General features: G+C 35.0%; 1 protein-coding gene across 1 annotated transcript; it reads left to right on the forward strand.

Annotated features, from left to right (window-relative positions):
• The first annotated feature begins 11,355 nt into the window (after positions 1-11,355).
• Positions 11,356-17,104, forward strand: LOC132046880 (DNA replication licensing factor MCM4). Its single transcript, XM_059437691.1, has 18 exons — positions 11,356-11,512; positions 11,610-12,242; positions 12,332-12,460; positions 12,545-12,626; positions 13,462-13,594; positions 13,695-13,766; positions 13,897-14,016; positions 14,097-14,210; positions 14,369-14,581; positions 14,657-14,755; positions 14,901-15,061; positions 15,238-15,334; positions 15,430-15,591; positions 15,737-15,817; positions 15,898-15,976; positions 16,316-16,452; positions 16,545-16,598; positions 16,686-17,104. The coding sequence occupies exons 1-18, from the start codon at positions 11,482-11,484 to the stop codon at positions 16,758-16,760; spliced, it is 2,472 nt and encodes an 823-aa protein (XP_059293674.1). The 5' UTR covers positions 11,356-11,481; the 3' UTR covers positions 16,761-17,104.
• Positions 17,105-18,779: the final 1,675 nt, after the last annotated feature.

Raw genomic sequence — 18,779 nt, forward strand, 5'->3', positions numbered from 1 at the left:
ATCACAGAACCATTATATTATCTTTCAGAAAAGCAAGTAAACAACAACAATAACAACAACATACCCAATGAATCCCACAATGTGGGCAGAAAAGCAAGTAAACACCTCTCAATTTTATAGTTAAGGAAATGTATCGTTTTCTAATGTACAATATGGAATAGAGAAAAGTAGCCACATGGAAGAAAAATCTAGTAACTCGATTATGAGTCCACTTCTTTCACCCAAAAAAAAAAAGACATTATAAAAGGAGACAAAAAATCACATGATTTCTCAAACTTGGAATAGAAGTAGAGAATCGTGTAACTGATTTTAGCTACTACAAAGAAGTTAAGAAACGTTACATGCACTCTCAAAGTAAGCTTTTAAATGAATATGTCAAAAAGATATCTACATAATATATATAGCACAGTTCATGTGGTTGCATAAGGCGGCAATGTGCAACATGACTAATCTCTGAAGATGTGCATTGCAAGAGAGTAAAAGAATTTTATTCAAATTCTGAACACTTGAAACCTTCAAGTACCATCCACTTCTCATAATATACAACAACATATATAACCCAATTAACAAAACGTCATTACCAAGGGCATATAAACTTTAAATAACTATAAAAGTTTTTATATCTTACTTAGAAAATGAAAAGTTCATTCCTCACCTCTCAATATGAGACACCCATCAATCACACTATCAAATAGTTTTTCCGTTGCAGTCCTTACTCGTTTTTTTCCTTTTGTGGCACTGACATTTTGCCATTTTCCCCTAATTTTCTACCTCGTAGTACCCACAAATCCAAAATACACATCAGTAGTAATTCCATGACTTGCTGGCCTGAAACATACCTTTCATTCCCTGTCTCAGGATCCTCATCGTTGAGACAACTGCTTAGCTTCTCTCCATTTCACATATATGTCACTCCTCAACTGCATATTCAACCCCTAAGGTTATGAACCGTAACCTGTAAATATAAGGTTTCAAACACCAAAAGATGAAAATATTTCTTGTTAGAAAAATGTGGAAAACTAAGTAGAAGCAAAAAAAGGATTATTCAAAGGTAGGGTCCATGAAACTTTCCAACAGTTCAACTTGAGTTGGTTCAAGAGGAACAACTTTTTAAATTTGAAACAAAATACTCATATAGCTAACAATATTGTCCAAACAAATTAGAAATTCTACCATAACGTAACAAAAAGAATCAATTATACTCTATTTTGAGGTATCATTTACATTGAAGCGGAATAACAATTGGAGGGTTTTTTGAATTCCCAGAGTTAAATAACTGAGGTCTTTCAAATTACAAATAAGAAGACAACTTTATCGCCTAAAATGATCATTTTATGTCAAGTGTAGAACAAAGAATGATGAAATTCAGCTTATAATCTGGTGAATTCATAATCGAAAAGGAAAAAAAAATTAAGGTTGATCATCCAAATATGAGACGGCAAGTATTGACATCCCAAAGTAATTTAACTAATCTAGTAGGAAGTAGAGACAAAGTGGCTCACATTATCACTTACATCTGAGATTTTAGCACAACTTTTGTCATAGAGCTCTAGATACATTTAATTGACAGAACTATCACTTTTGCCATATCTTCTCTTTCACAACTTCCACTGTCATCTGAAAACAAAAAGAAGAAATGCACAAGTCGGATGATATTATAGTATTGCTGAAATGACTGTTTTCAACGAAGCAAATTATCATGAATTACACAACAAAATTAGTGATGAAATTTTCAACTGCTATTTTCTTATATGAAAGATGAGGTATCTGAAAGTTTAACTAAAAATAAACTAAACACGCAAATGCTCGGTACCTATTTACAAAAACACGAATGTCTGTTAAAATCAAATACAATTATTTACATGCATATACAAAATTCACAAAAAAATTATCTAGTAAAATAATAGGAAACAACCAAGGGCGGATCCATTAAGGGTCGTGGGAGTGCCACGCCACCCGCAAGCTTCGCCCGAAACCCTATGTATATATATGTATATATACAGAAACTATATACAAATATTTAAAGTGGCACCCTCACTACAAAATGACCCGCTGGTGCCAGTGGCGAAGGGCTCTGTTTTCTTCTGTCCGATCGCCGGATTGAATCCCAGCCACTGCACGCTGCACTTTATTTTTATTTTTACCTTGCTGGCAACAATAAGCAGTCAGCAATGTGACTAGCCAGTGAGTACAAAACAATTCTCAATTTCCCATTAACTTTATATTATCTTTTTTTATTTCTATAATTGTTGTTGACTTAATTTAATTTTTTAATCTTCGATTTTTTTATTTCTTAAAGTTGAAAACATAAATTTCCCTCTCTTCCTTCTCATCAAAAAAAAAAAAAAAAAAAAAAAAAAAAACCTCTCTCTCTTCTCAATTCTCATCAAATAAACAAACCCTCTTCATGAAGTACATATTAGAGATTTGAGTTACCAATTCGATACTTTCATATTTCATATGCAAAGTGGTAATCCCAAATTCTCCAACTTGCAAGGAATTCGTGATTTGGCAAAAGCATTGATTGAGACAAATCTTGTGGATACTTATTCACTTGTTTATTTACTTGTGAAATTAACCCTGATCTTACCTGTTGCTACCGCAACTGTGGAGAGAGCATTCTCATCCATGAAGCGGATCCAAAATAAAGTGCGGAATAGCATTGGTATCAATATTTGAATGATTGTTTAGTTTATTACATAGAGCGTGATGTATTTACAAATATAAGTAATGATGTTATCATTGATCATTTTTAAAAGATGAAACCTCATCGAGGACAATTGTAAATGAATGATGAATATTTATGATATTAGTAATATTATTGGAAGTTTTATGTTTTTCTCTTCTGTATATTGCTATAAATAAATGTTTCGTCGGAAAAGACGAATAACCCGAATCAAAGCTCGAAAAGATGAATAATCCGACCCAAAGCGCAAATTAATTGAATGACGCATGGCACCGAAAACTTTAAATCCTGATCCGCCTCTGGAAACAACAGATACCAACCAAATTTCAATTTCCAGCAAACAAATAGATTGTGAGAAACCCAGCAGAACTCATTGATTGAAGAAATGCCAGATACAAACAACAAACTGTATGGAGAGATTCAAATGAAAACTAAGAGGTGAGGCAAGCAAGAAGCAGGGATGTGTTAATGCAAAAAAGTCGCACTAATTGAAATAGAGAAATCAGCAGTAATAACTTGCAGCAAATTGGAGAAATCTGAAAGAAAATGAAAACAAATTTGAGGTCAATGAAAACAAAGAAGCAATTAGGGGCTTCTCGATTGTACCATTGGAAAGTGGAACACAGGTGTTTGGATAAGAGATTAGTAGGAACAAACTCAATTACCAATTTACCCCCTAATGACCAACAACAACAACAACAACAACCCAGTATAATCCCACATCGTAGAAGGCAGGAGGGTAGAGTGTACGCAGACCTTACTCCTACCAAGGTAGGACGGCTTTCCGAAAGACCCTCGGCTCAAGAAAGCATAAAAGCATAAACAAGTCGATAATGCTAAGAAATTCAAAGCGACATGTCAAAGCAATAATATAAAATAAAATAATGCAATCGGCATAGGTACCACAGTAATGAAAGCACAGAAATAGTAGATAATAGCATAAATCGGAGCATAAGAAATTATATTGCGATATCGATTACTAATAAGAACGGGTAACGGGACTATCTACTAGCCTTCTACCCTAATTTGGGTCCTCCAAACCTCCTATCTAAGGTCATGTCCCTCGATGTTCGTAATTGTGCCATGTCGTGTCTAATTACCTCCCCCCCCCAATACTTCTTCGCCTACCCCTACCTCGTCCGAAACCATCCATGGCCAACCTCTCACACCTCCGCACCGGGGCATCCGTGTCTCTCCTCTTCACATGCCCAAACCATCTCAATCTCGCTTCTCGCAACTTGTCTTCCACCGAGGCCACCCCACCTTATCCCGAATATCCTCATTCCTAATCCGTCGCTCCCGGTGTGCCACACATCCATCTCAACATTCTCATCTCGGCTACTTTCATCTTTTGAATACGAGAGATCTTAATCGGCCAAAGACTCGCCCCATACAACATAGCTTTGCTAACCACCGCTTTGTAACTTGCCCTTAAGTTTTGGTGGCACCTTCTTGTCACATAGCACTCCGGAAGCAAGCCTCCATTTCATCCACCTGCCCCAATACGACGTGTGACATCCTCGTCAATCTCCCCGCCGCTTCGCACACAGACCCAAGGTACTTAAAACTATTTTTCTTCTGATTTACCGGGTACCAAGCCTCACTTCCCACGCCAAAATTCCTCCCGAGGCGCTTCATCGAACTTACACTCCAAGTACTGGTCTCGGTCCTACTCGCCTTAAACCCTTTAGTCTCCAAAGTATGTCTCCAATCCTCCACTTTGGGCTTAACTCCGCTACGAGTCTCGTCAATCAAGACTATATCGTCCGCGAAAAGCACACACCATGGCACCTCACCTTGAATTTGCCGTGTCAATCCATCCATCACTAAGGCAACAGAAACGGACTAAGAGCCGATCCTCGACGCAACCCCATCACAACCGAAAGTGGTCCGAGTCTCCTCCTACCGTCCTTACTTTGGTTTTGGCTCCATACATGTCTCGATCACCCTAATGTACGCCACAGTACACTTTCAGCCTCCAAGCATTTCCAGATCTCTCTCGAACTTTATCATAAGCCTTTTCTGGTCGATGAATACCATGTGTAAGTCTCTTCCTCTCCCTATCTCGCTCCACCAATCTTCTCACAAGATGGATGGCTTCGGTAGTTGAGCGTCCCGGCATAAATCCGAACTGGTTCTCTGAAATAGACACACCTCTCCTCACCCTCATCTCCACCACCCTTTCCCATAGTTTCATAGTATGGCTTAGCACATGACCCTCTATAGTTGTTACAACTCGGGATATCTCCTTATTCTTGTACAGAGGATCATTTCACTCGCCCTCCATTCTTCGGGCATCAATGCCGTCTTAAAGATGACATTAAACAACCTAGTCAGCCACCCAAACCCTCGCCGGCCCCGCGCGCTCTTCCAAAATTCCCCGTGATCCCGTCCGGTCCGATCGCTCTTCCCCTCGCGCATCCTACGAACAAAGACCCCTAACCTCCTCAACCTTAATACTCCGCAATACCCAAAATTACGCCGCCTTCCCGTATGTTCTAAATCTCCCAACACAATGTCTCTCGTCCCCTTCTTCATTCAAGAGTTTGTAGAGAATGACCGCCATCTCCGTCTAACGAGTCTCCTCTACCAATACTTTGCCACGCTCGTCCTCGATGCACTTTGCTTGATCCACATCACGTGCTTTTCTCTCCCTCGCCTTGGCTAGCCCGAACAATTTCGGTCCCCTCCTCGTTCTTCTAGTTCAAAGACACGCGTTCAAAGTCGCCGCTTTGCCGTCGAAACCGCCAACTTCGCCTCCTTCCTCGCCATCTTATAAAGCTCCGTGTTTGTCCACTTCTCCACCTCATCCTTGCTTTCTATCAACTTCGCATACGCCACCTTCTTTGCTTCCACTTTCCTCGAACTTCTCCATTCCACCACCAGCCCTTTATGCCGGCCACGTCACCCGTCGAGACCCCCAACACTTCTCGCTACCACCCTAACGCAACTAGCCGTCTTATCCCACATATCGGTCGCATCCCCACTACTATCCCAGGCCCCATATCCTTCAATTTCTCTCCCATCTCCAAAGGCACTAGTCATGAAACAACTCACCCCATCCGATCCTAGGCCGGTCGGATGCGGGTCGGCGGTATTATAGACAAAAATCACATACTAAGGGCCCCTTTGGCCATAAATATCAAAAACTTTTTCACTTTTTTTGAAATTTTTAAAGTTAGAGTTGGAGTTGAAGTTGTGTTTGGCCATAATTTTTGGTGAAATGTAGTGTAAAAAGTGAAAAAAATGAAAAGTTTTGAAAAATAAGTTTTTCTTGTTTTTAGTATTTCGGAATATAACTCTGGAAAAAAGTGAATAATTTTTATGTCCAAACTCTGAAAGTAAAAAAAGTGAAAAGAATTTTCGGAAAAAAGTGAATAATTTTTATAGCCAAACGCTCACTAATTTAATGTATGCGGCCCAGGTACACGTACAATTGACATTGAATCTAGTACAACCATCAATAGCTGTGTTCGGCCATCAAGTTCGTACTATAAACTGTTATTTCTATAATATAGTAAAGTAAAGTAATATGGTCCACACCCCTTTCCAAAAAAACATTGAAACTAACATAAAATGTAAGACAAAAGACATAAAAAAGGAGTGCCAAGCGTGTGAGGGACAAAAGTCTTGACTATGAGACATGGATGATAACGCCTGCAATAAGATTTTCTTGCACATTCTCTTCTAAGGTCATGAAGAAATTAAGTCACTCAACCTGTTTACAGAGTTTTGTGTACAAATGCAATGCAGAATTAGCTTTTTCCACGAGCTATTTGTTAAATGATCATTAGTTTGTTTGGCCTCTCAAACATACATAAAGCCACGAAAACTTGTCCTTTGGGATATATATGATTAAACAAAAAATAGTTAGAAATGAGAGCTAGCTACCAAGCTTGCTTTGATTGGAAGATTAGGCAAGCTTTTAAATTTATATCTAACTCGGTTTGTCCACTAATTAAGACAAGTCAAGAAAGTATCAGGAATCGTCAGAGTTCAAGTTGCTGTGTCATTTTGATATTTGATCTAGAAAAATTACTAATTGACCAAGATCCAATTGGTTAACAGGTTAAAAAGATATCAGTTTAGACTTACGTATTGTATTGCTGATTTATCTTTTAATTCCACCGGAAAAAATAAAGGACTTCACTCGAATAATTGCATTCAACAAAAGAAAAAGTAATAGTAAAAATTGTCGACAAATATATGGTTTAGATATGAACAATGTTTCGTCATAAATTTTCATTTCTTGTTGAAAAGAACCACCTACTTTTGTCAAACTATAGAAAGATCATTCCATATTATTTTGAGTACAGTCAATCTCTCTATAATCGCTAAAATTTTTCGTAACCGATTTTTTATATTTATATTTCTCCATAACAACATTTCACCTATAACAACAACAACAACCAACTTTATAGCGATCTGACGCTTCTTTGTAAAATTACCCCCATATACGCTATCTTCTTTTTTGGTAATATAATAATTAACCATCTTTATAAAAATAGATTATCTATGATTACCAATAATAAGAGTAGAAATTTTGACTAAATATTTGATCATTTAATACATTATTTATGACAAAAAATATCATATGAATATATATATATATATATATATATATATTCATCATTAAATGTTTTTCCTTCGTTATACAAAATGTGATTAAGCTTAGAATTTGACAATTAAAAATGAAAATTAGATTTTATGTATCTTTTTTGTTCTAAATGAAAATTAAATTTTATGTATCTTTTTTGCCTATAACAGTGAAGTATTATTTAAATGTCAATGTTGTTATAGGTGTATAACAGTCATTCTCTATTATAACTGAAAAATTTCGGACCCAATCATGCTGTTCTAGAGAGGTTTGACTGTACCTTCAAGAACGTGCATAATCATCAATTTAGGCTTAACTTTCAAGGACTCATTATATAACAATCCCGACTCTCATAACAACTTCACTATCAATTTATGAGTACCGTTTTCATCAACCTCTTTTATATTCAACGGCAGTGTTAAGACATTTTATTAAACAAAATATAATTTATATGTATATATATTCCACCGAAAAAGTGCCAATCAAAGGCCGTTGATTAATAGCACGTTTTGCTGTTTTTAAATTCAAATTTTATTTTAAAAGTATTTTTTTTAAAAGTACTTTTCAAAAAAAGACTTTTAAAAGTTAGCCGTAGTGTTTAGTCCAATTAATTAAAAAAACACTTTTGAGCAACTAGTGTTTGGCACTGCCTTTAAAAAGTCTTTATTTGTATTTTTCTCAAAAGTACTTTTCAAAAAGTGCTTTTGGCAAAAAAGCTTTTTTTAAACTCAAAATCCTCGTTACTCCCAAAAGACTTATTTTCTCCCAAAGTTTGCACAAACACCTCACTTTTTTTCAAATAAGCACTTATTGAAAGAATAAGTACTTTTGGGGGAAATATAAGCTTGGCCAAACAGGCTATAAATGTAGCGCCACTATTTATCTACTCGCGAAGCAATCACTAAAACCTACCTTTTACCAGAACTTAAATAGTAAAAAAAACTAGGGTCTTTGACATATATATACATCTTAAGGAGAAATATTTACGAAACGTGACGATAGTTTTATATTTACAAAACATAACATTACAAATCCTATACAAAACATGCTTTATATTTAAAAAAAAAAAATATTTTTTATTTTTTTAAAAAATATTTTTTTATTTTTTTAAAAATATTTTTTTATTTTTTTAAAAAAATATTTTTTTTAAATTTATTTTTATTTTTTAAAAAAATTAATATTTTTTTTTTTGCTCAAAAACTTATGTATGAAAGTTGTATGAAATGTGTATATCTCGCTCAAGACTTAAAAAGTTTGCTCAAAATTTAGTGTATGAAAAATGTATGAAATGTGTATATCTCGTTCAAGGCTTAAAAATCCGCTCAAAATTGTGTGTATGAAAACAATATGAAATTTGTATCTTGCTCATGTCTTAAAATTTCGCTCACATTTTCATGTATAAAGTTCATGTTAGATTTCGTAAAATTAATACAACTACAACAACATTGTATATAACTTTGATACAACATTCAAGACTTAAAATAATCGCTCAAATTTTTGTGTATGAAATGTGTATATCTTGCTCAAGGCTTAAAAAAGTTCGCTTTCAAATTTTATGTATGAAGAACGTATGAAATGTGTATATCTTGATCAAGGCTTAAACATTATGCTTAAAATTTTATGCATGAGAATGGTATGAAATGTGTATATCTTCCTCAAGACTTAGAATTTCATTCACATTGTTTGTATATAAATTTCATATTAGGTTTCGGAAAATTAATACAACTACAACAACATTGTAACAATTTTCATACAATATTCAAGGCTTAAAGTTTTCGCTCAAAATTTTGTATATGAAAATTATATTAAAAATTTTGCTCACACATACACATTTCATACAACTTTCATACACAGAAATATGAGGTAATTTTTTAAGCCATTGAGCAAAAAAAAAAAATTAATATTTAAAAAAATATATATAATTTTTTTTTTTTAAATAAAAATATTTTTTTTATAAAAATATATATATTTTCTGAAAAAAAAAAAAAAAAAAACGAAAAATATATGAAAATCCGTCATGTTTTGTAATATATCGTTATGTTTTGTAAATAAGGAAAACTATCGTTACTCTTCGTAAATATTTCTCCCAATACGTATATATACGTAGTTTTCCCAAAAAAGTATTAGCAATTGAAGTCTGACGACACTGCACCATATTGATGAGTAGAAGTTTAGAACCCTTCGCGATCAAGGCCCAAGTTTTATTATAGTATCACAGGTTCAATCTTAATTAGTTGATTATCTCCTAAATCCTAGCAACATCACCTAATCGGTCAACTATTAATTCTGTTTTCAAAAGATAAAGGCAAATAGAAGCCCAATGGGCTAGGACTGCTTTTCATTTGAAACGGACTAGCCAATTAATTCTGTTAAATGAAACGGGTCATTTGCACTTTTGGTCCTATTGTCTTTAATTTTTATCTCTCACTGCAAATAGCTTTTTCGAGGGGCATAAGTTTGTATTTTCGCATTATAATATCTCATAAGTTAGCTTTTTCGCAGTGCATAAGTTCGATTTTGCAGGAAAAAAAAAATTAAAAAGCAGCCCATTTGAAGGACAAAAATTAAAGGCCGGTCCTTTTGAAGGCCGAACCGTGCAATTGCTTGATTTTGAAGGACAAACCAGCCCATTTGAAGGGCAAAATTAAGGGGAAAAAACTTAAGTAGACAAGGATATAAAAATATTTACATATTGTTAACAGGTAAATGCAGTAGACATTTGGTGGCCGTTTAATTAAGAGTTCTATAGTAAAGCAACTCCTACGTATAAGGAACCTTACGTTCCTATTTTTTTGCTACCATATACCAAAACGGTTACATCTAGTCTTCATCCTTATTATTATTTTTTTTTCCTTCTCTCAGGTAACCACTCAGTTGTCAACATTTCGTTGACATCCTTATTAAATGCACACAAAAGATATACTAATATATATATATATATATATATATATATATATATATATATATATATATATATATATATATATATATATATATATAACACGATTGTAGTTAAAAGCAAAATTTGATCTTATTTATATTGAATAAATGCATGATAGGTAATATTTTAAGCATATACATGGTTGTAGTTAAAAAAAAAATATACAAAAATATTGAGATTATACATGGTTGTAGTTCTTTTGATTATATAAACATCATGTAAGTAATATTTTGAAATTAAATTTATATTAGAAATAAACTTATACAAAGTATATATCATGAATATGTGATTTCTTCTGTAATTGCTTTTTATATCTTATATACATTTTATTATACCTTGTATGATAAATTTTATACCTTGTATCTTAAATTTTAAATACCTCGTATAATTTTGTTATATATTTTATACATTTTATTAAACCTTGTATACATTTCATATACCACGTATAGTTTAATTATACCTTGTATGATAAACTTTTATACCCCGTATAATTTTGTGTGTGGTCCAAATAATATTTATATATGCAGTTATACCTCATATAATATTTATCTTTCAGATATGTTTTTTTGAAATGTATTTGCTGGATTCCTTTTAATAATTTTTTTTTAAAATTTAATAATTATTTTAACGTAAGCCAATCAATTTTTTGTTTCTAACAGTAGCTTTGCCGAAATCCTTGAAAAATGAAAACTTTCAACAGCCCATACGAAAAAATGAAAATGAATAAGAAGATGTAGTAGTAGTCGAGGGGTGAGAAAGATAGATGTTTATCTGTTGAAGAAGAGAGGTAAATGATAGAATAGAGATGAGTTTATTCCTCAAAAAAGGGAGATAAAATGATAATAAAGAATGAGTAAATATTATTGAATCCCTAATTTAAGGGATTCTGTTTGGCATAACATTTTCCTAAATATGTCATAAAGGTAAAAATATATGTTACTTTTGAAGAACTTTAAAAGTTGTGCTATTTATGTGCCTAATTCTAAAAACTTGACTTATGGTGTAATTTTCTCCAAAATTAAAGACATGCCCATTTGAAGCTGTACATTGGATTTGGACCCAGTTCAGCAAATAACCACAGTGGACAAGTCCAGCCCAATCGAGAGCCCATAACCTCATTGACAAAAATTGGCGCCAAAAGGCACCTCATTTTCCCGCCAAAGATAACCATCACATTTACATTGAAGCCTCCCTCCACAAACCCCAGCCCTAACATTTTTCTCTCTTCAATCCCAAACTCAGGCGAACAGAGAAATTATGGCTTCCGACTCATCTCCCGTCAACACTCGTAAGTACACTTCAATCTCCTCTATCTATCATTTCATTAATCTTTATAAAGTTTTCATTGCATATTAGATGATAAATGATGCAAATAAAATATACAGGTCCATCTACACCAGATGACTCCATTTCAAGTCCAATTGGTAACACTTACTCTTCACCCGGTGACTCCGCTCGCCGGAAACGTGGACGTGGCCGCCGCTCAGCCACGTCAACACCAGCTTCAAATCGTCGAGTCACAACTCCCGAGGCAACACCAACACCGTCCAGTACTAACCCTCCACGTGGCAGAAGAAGAGCACCCTCCAACACACCTTCTGTTGCTGCGACTCCATCGTATACATCTGATGTTCCTGAAGGTGATGATGCTGATGAGGCCCCACCAATGTATGTGTGGGGCACTAATATAAGCGTACAAGATGTTAACGCGGCGATTCTTAGGTTTTTGAGGAATTTCAGAGAGGATAGTTCTCAAACTGAAGGGAAATATATGAGGGCAATTCATCATGTGATTGAAATGGAAGGCGATTCGCTTGATGTTGATGCACATGATGTGTTTGATTATGATGGTGATTTGTATACTAAAATGGTTAGGTTCCCACTCGAGGTTCTGGCTATTTTTGACATTGTGTTAATGGACATGGTTAGTAGAATTAACCCGCTCTTTGAGAAGCACATACAAGCTAGAATTTTCAATCTTAAGACGTCGACTTCAATGAGAAATCTCAATCCATCTGGTTAGTTGTGTTTTACTATGATATGTTTTTCTCTTAAGGATTTATTATGATGCCTGGAAATAAAATTGATTTGTATTATGTTCTGTTAGATATTGAGAAGATGGTGTCACTCAAAGGGATGATTATCCGTTGTAGTGCAATTATTCCAGAGATAAGGGAAGCAATATTTAGATGTCTTGTTTGTGGATATTACTCCGACCCAATTGTCGTTGATAGAGGTTGGTTGACTAGGTGGAATTTACTACTACCTTTTGTCCTTTATGAATTATGGTTTCTATGTGCTAAAATTTGACTGTTATCAGGCAGGATTAATGAGCCAACAATATGCGGCAAGCAAGAATGTCTTGCAAGGAACTCAATGACTCTGGTTCACAATCGATGCAGGTAAACATATGACTGCCTCTAAAAATCTTGATTAGTTATACTTGAATAAGGTGCTAAAAGTGTATTTATTCCCATTTCTCCTTAGTTGAGCTGAATTAGTTGCACTTTGTTCTCAGTAATACTCAATTATCCAATAAGTTTAAGTGGCTATTTATATACATTTGGTATAAAAGATTGTTTTCATCTGCTGTTTATGTCCCGATCAAGCCAAAATACTTGTGATTTTTGTTGAACAATTGTTTCAGTTTGTAGTCTAGTGCTGAAAGAGTTATACTTGCTGCTTGATGTAACAAATTTATTTTTAATTATAGTTGAAAGATACAAACATTTCACTTGGGCCCAGGGTATAGTGCAGGAGGAGGGATTGACTTTCAAACTACAACACCATGTCCAACAAAAATCTACCAACTATTCCTGATGATCTCTTATCACCAATTCAATGTAGGATTGATGACCTTTCACATTTTATTGCCCTCTACACCTTCGACATATCTCAGCTTGAGTTGAGGCATCTAGCTTGACATTCTTTGCACTTTAGTCAGGGGACTTAGACTTTTTACCTAGTTGTTGTGATTACAATGATAAAATAATTTATTCTTCTTGCTCAATTAAGCTAAAAGATTACTCTAATCTAGAAGAAACAATACTTCCTCATGTCAACTGGTTTACAAGTTTGATTGCAGGGCTAAAATAATGTACCCCTGAATGTCTTCAGCATTTGAAGTGAGATTTCCTTTAAAGATGTACCCCCTAATGTCTTCATAAAAAAGTTGTGTTTTCACATATACTCAATTTATTGCTACAATTTTATTCAACTTGTTCCTTGTTGACAAAGGTTTGCTGATAAACAAATCGTGAGAGTTCAAGAAACACCCGATGAGATCCCTGAGGGAGGAACACCTCACACGGTAAGCTTGCTGATGCATGACAAGCTGGTGGATGCTGGGAAGCCTGGTGACAGAGTTGAAGTAAGAATTCATATCATGTCTTATTTCTGGTTGATTCTGTATACAAGTTAAACTTTTAGTTTTTATGTTAATACTTCAATGGTTATTATTTGTTGGTTAGGTCACTGGAATATATCGTGCTATGAGTGTAAGAATCGGGTCTGCACATAGGACTGTAAAATCATTGTTCAAGGCAAGTCTTCCTATGTGTTTGTTTAGAGTAGTTTGATGATTAGACAATCCGCCAATCTGAAAACCCATTATATACCCATATTAGACTCTAACAATATACAGAAACGGATTGGACTTCTTTTTGATTTCAGACTTACATTGATTGTCTTCATCTGAAGAAGACTGACAAGTCAAGAATGAATGCAGAGGATCCGATGGAAATTGAAAATGGTGATGATGGAAATGGCGAGTCTCTTGATCATGAAGAAAAGGTTACTCTAATTGAACCTTTTACTTGGAGGATAAGATTGATCCAAGTTTTGTTTTATGGAAGGTTGTTTTGAAATGACAGGTGGAGAAATTGAAAGAACTATCTAGACAGCCTGATATTTATGAAAGGCTGACCAAGTCCTTGGCACCAAACATATGGGAGTTGGATGATGTAAAGAAGGGCCTTCTATGCCAGGTACCACGACAGTCCACCTATTGTGCTCTGACTGCTTGTTCTTTTTAATGAACATAGTATGTTCGATTTTATCCAATAACATTTATCTTGATACCGATGGTTAAATTTGGATTCTGGTGTAGTTGTGTTATATTGATTGTTAAGTGGTCTCCATGTAGCTCTTTGGCGGAAATGCATTAAGCTTGACATCTGGGGCAAGCTTCCGTGGTGATATCAACATTCTTCTTGTTGGAGATCCAGGGACCAGCAAATCGCAGCTGCTCCAGTATATCCACAAACTGTCTCCTCGTGGTATCTACACAAGTGGACGTGGAAGTTCAGCTGTGGGGTTGACTGCTTATGTAGCCAAAGATCCCGAGACTGGTGAAACTGTATGATGACTGCTTACTGCTGTTTGATAACATTAATGCAACTGCCAAAATTTGATTTTACAATTTACATCACAGGTACTCGAGAGTGGGGCCCTGGTCCTGAGTGACAGAGGGATCTGCTGTATCGATGAGTTTGACAAAATGTCTGACAGTGCCAGGAGCATGTTGCATGAAGTGAGACTCCAAGCTCCTATTTCTTCCTAAACTTTAAAGCAGATTTTGATTTAAAAGAAGAAAATTACAGTATGAGCCATCAAATCCTCATTTCAAAATGAGTTAAAATGTTTTTTATTCATTTTTTCCATTGATTTCTCCTTAGGTGATGGAGCAACAAACTGTTTCAATTGCAAAGGCTGGAATTATCGCCTCGCTTAATGCGAGGACTTCAGTATTGGCTTGTGCAAATCCAATTGGCTCTCGTTACAATCCCCGTTTATCTGTCATTGACAATATACACCTTCCACCTACCCTGCTGTCGAGGTATAATTGTGCAAAAACAGCTAACAGGAACCAGTAGTTTGATTTCTCATCTGTTTCTTTAAGCATAATGCTAGGCTGTTGATCTACATCTCGAAATTGGATATCAGCCACAGATCTCTGGCAGTCCATTGGTGCTTGAGCTGGAGGCTTCTCTGACTTATCTTTTTGTCTTTCAGATTTGATTTGATATATTTAATTCTAGACAAAGCGGATGAGCAGACCGACAGGCGCCTTGCAAAGCACATAGTTGCTTTACACTTCGAGAATCCTGAGGTTGGTTGATTTATTTCAAGAATCTTTCCAATATTAGTAGCTCGGTAAGGAGTATTCAGCTAATTTGCTATTTAACTAATTTTCCATCTGTGCAGAACTCTGAGCAAGAAGTGATTGACCTTCCAACATTAGCTGCATACTTGAGCTATGCTCGAAAAAATATACATCCACAGTTATCTGATGAAGCAGCTGAAGAATTGACTAGAGGGTATGTGGAGATGAGAAGAAGAGGGAATTTCCCAGGCAGCAGTAAAAAGGTCTATTTTTCATTGATCCGTTTATAAGTTTCATTGTCATATTTTTACTCCGAAAGATACAGATGCAGATTATTATATTGCAGTCCTCAAATAGTCCACATAACTAAGTACTACTACTTGGTATCTGATATGTAATCTTTTACAGGTTATTACAGCCACACCCAGGCAGCTAGAGAGTTTAATACGTCTTGGTGAAGCTCTTGCTCGGATTCGTTTTTCAGAGAAGGTTGGTATAGCTTTCCTAGTGCTCATGCCTTTGTTTTTGGACTTCGCCTCATGAAGATGCTATTGCCATGTCACGTGCAGGTTGAGAAAAGAGATGTAATGGAGGCTTTTCGACTTCTAGAAGTTGCCTTGCAGCAGTCTGCAACTGACCATGCTACAGGTATAACTTGGACGCCCTTTTTATAGTTTACAGTAACCATTGTCTTCATGTCTAGTAATATCAGAGGACAAACCAAATCATCACACTAGTTTTCCGGTGACACCTGTTTTTAAACCTGCTTAGCATTACATAAAGCCTCTTTCTTATTGCTTTATTTAATACTTCATACAGATGAAAATGACCATGAAACAATTTGCCTTGCATCTAACCATTCTTGTTAGCTCTATCCTTTTGACTGATTCTTAGTACTTCACTGCCTCTTTCTTATTCAATTGAAAACTCATTTCTAATATCGTCACCCTCTTTCAAGTATGCTGAGCACTTATGTTTTTTGAGCAGGAACCATTGACATGGATCTCATCACAACTGGAGTATCTGCAAGTGAACGGATGAGAAGGGAGAATTTGGTGTCAACCACCCGCAACATAATTATGGAGAAGATGCAGCTTGGTGGACCATCAACTCGTTTGCTAGAGGTATGTAAACTCGTTGAAAAATATACTTTAATAGCATTTCAGAGGCACAAAAAAGAAATTCAGCACTGACTTTTGCTTATGTCACTGTACAGTTATTGGAAGACGTGAAGAAGCAAAGTTCTGGTGGTGAAGTTCACCTAGCAGATGTAAATTTTTCTCCCACACAACTCTCTCTCTCTCTGCACTTTTAATAGAAAAAACATCTGATGTTTTTCCCTATTGTGTTGCATCAGCTGCGAACTGCACTTTCTACTCTCGCAAGCGAAGGACTGGTCGTTGTTCATGGTGACAATGTGAAGAGAATATGATGAGAGGAAATCAGGAAGGAGAGGCTTTTTCAAATTCTTTGCTGAAGAAACTGAGGTTGATATGCACATTGGCATTATTTGCTACAGAACGAACAGGCACTCGGCCATATCTGCGGTCTACTTCACCTTGCCCTTTGAAACTGTTAGCATATTGTAAGAGCAATGTGTAGAACTTCTCAATGTAGTGTTTTGTCTTTGAACTTGATCTAAATTAAGTACTTGGGTGAACTTGAAACCTGAAAATCTGTATATTAGAAATTAGATGATACGTAGCGTGTGCAATGTCGCTGGTTTTGGCGTATATCTATCGAGAGTTAACAAAAAAGTATTCATTCATAGGTTTATTTGGGTTGTATCCAATTTATCCGTTGTCGTTATTAGTCCAAATTGACCTATGAAATTGAGCGAATCAACCCATGTAGCTCCCCCAAAATTAGAGACTTCAATCTCTAACCCAAGTCTTCAGGCTCTTAACCTCGTTTGGAGTCTGCCAAGAGAGGAAGACTGAAGATCCTCTAGCAAAATCTTTATTGCTTCTCTAGGTTAGTAATATGAAGACTTTATTTAATAATAATATGCTTTATTTATGAGATGATTTATTACAGTTTAATATAAAAAAATATTTAACTTATTTAGGGCAATGTAAAAAAAAACTAGATTATAAAATTATACTCTTGCTAACATCTTAAACTTTTAAAGGAAACAATTACACATTTCAAGAACTCTTTTTGACTTGACACTTAGGACCCGTTTGGCTATAAGAATTATTCATTTTTTTTCACTTTTAAAAAAAATTAGTGTTTGGTCATGAAATTTCAAATACAATTTGAAATTGTATTTGGAATTTAAAAAACAAAAAAAAATCATTTTTCAAGTTTTTCACTTTTTTTACAACCAAAATAAATACATTTCAATAAAAAAAAAAATACTATTTGCAAAAATTAGGGCAAACACAACTCTAATTCTAACTCTAAAATTTCAAAAAAAGTGAAAAAGTTTTTAATTTTTATGGCCAAACGCCTACTAAGTTCAATTCTTTTTTAGTCACAAAGGCTGGGCTACCAATGGTAATTTCCATCCACAACAAATGTAATGTAATGTTATCAACAAATGGACGTGGCCGCTGGAGGGACACTTGGAACGTGCAAGTTTGTTTGTTTCTGTCTGTGGGCCCCGTCTATATCATGTGTTTATTATTTGTCCACACGTGATCCTCCTCCGGAAATTTCGTCTACAAGATTTTTTCAAAAGGAGCAGCATCGGTTGTAATTGATTTATTACCAACGTAGAAGTAGATGTTGTATTTATTTACCCCTTAACAACTTCATTAAATCTGTATGTCCGAACTGATAAATTAAATATTTTTTAAATTATTTTTATTTATTTAGTCTCTTTCTTCTTCAATTTTATTATTTTATTAAAAATGGACCCACCGTAGCCACAGGTAGAATTTAGAACATTCAGTCGAGCCCCATTTTCAACATAAAAGAGTAATGACAACATGATTTGAAGTATTTTTCAACAGATCTTTGACATTAGAATAATGATTCCTTATCCATTGTATTGTTTGACTATTACAAACCCGTTTTTCATTGATATATGCCATATAATATGTCATGTGAGCTTTTGCATATTAATGCGATTTCTTCATTAAACAATATGAATTGGTCCATATAGCACAATTGAACATTGCAATTTCTTCATTACTCAATGAAGAAAAACCCATCATTATATAATCAATATTTTACGCTCGATTGTCAAAGTAACCCATTTTCAAAAAAAAAATCTCTAACCTTACGGGTATTGAATAAAAACTTGTTTTTAGAAACTCGGTAGAGAGCTTAAATAACATGTTAATGATGGTGTTGTGAAGATGGGTGGTGACTCGCATTAAGGGGTGAAGGAGATGGTGGTTTGTTTGGTGGGGTTAATTTTTCAAGAGAAAAAAATTGGGGTTTTAGGGGGTGGTCCATCCTAAGTAGTGTTGTTTTCGGATGGGGACGACGGCAACATGCGGCG

Source organism: Lycium ferocissimum, chromosome 2 (assembly GCF_029784015.1).
Source record: "Lycium ferocissimum isolate CSIRO_LF1 chromosome 2, AGI_CSIRO_Lferr_CH_V1, whole genome shotgun sequence".
Taxonomy (NCBI): domain Eukaryota; kingdom Viridiplantae; phylum Streptophyta; class Magnoliopsida; order Solanales; family Solanaceae; genus Lycium; species Lycium ferocissimum.

Coding starts and splice junctions, on each gene's coding strand:
- LOC132046880 (XM_059437691.1), top strand. CDS start 11,482: ATGGCTTCCGACTCATCTCCCGTCAACACTC. Junction 14,582..14,656: donor ATCCCGAGACTGGTGAAACT/GTATGATGACTG, acceptor TTTACATCACAG/GTACTCGAGAGTGGGGCCCT. Junction 15,062..15,237: donor CCACCTACCCTGCTGTCGAG/GTATAATTGTGC, acceptor TTTGTCTTTCAG/ATTTGATTTGATATATTTAA.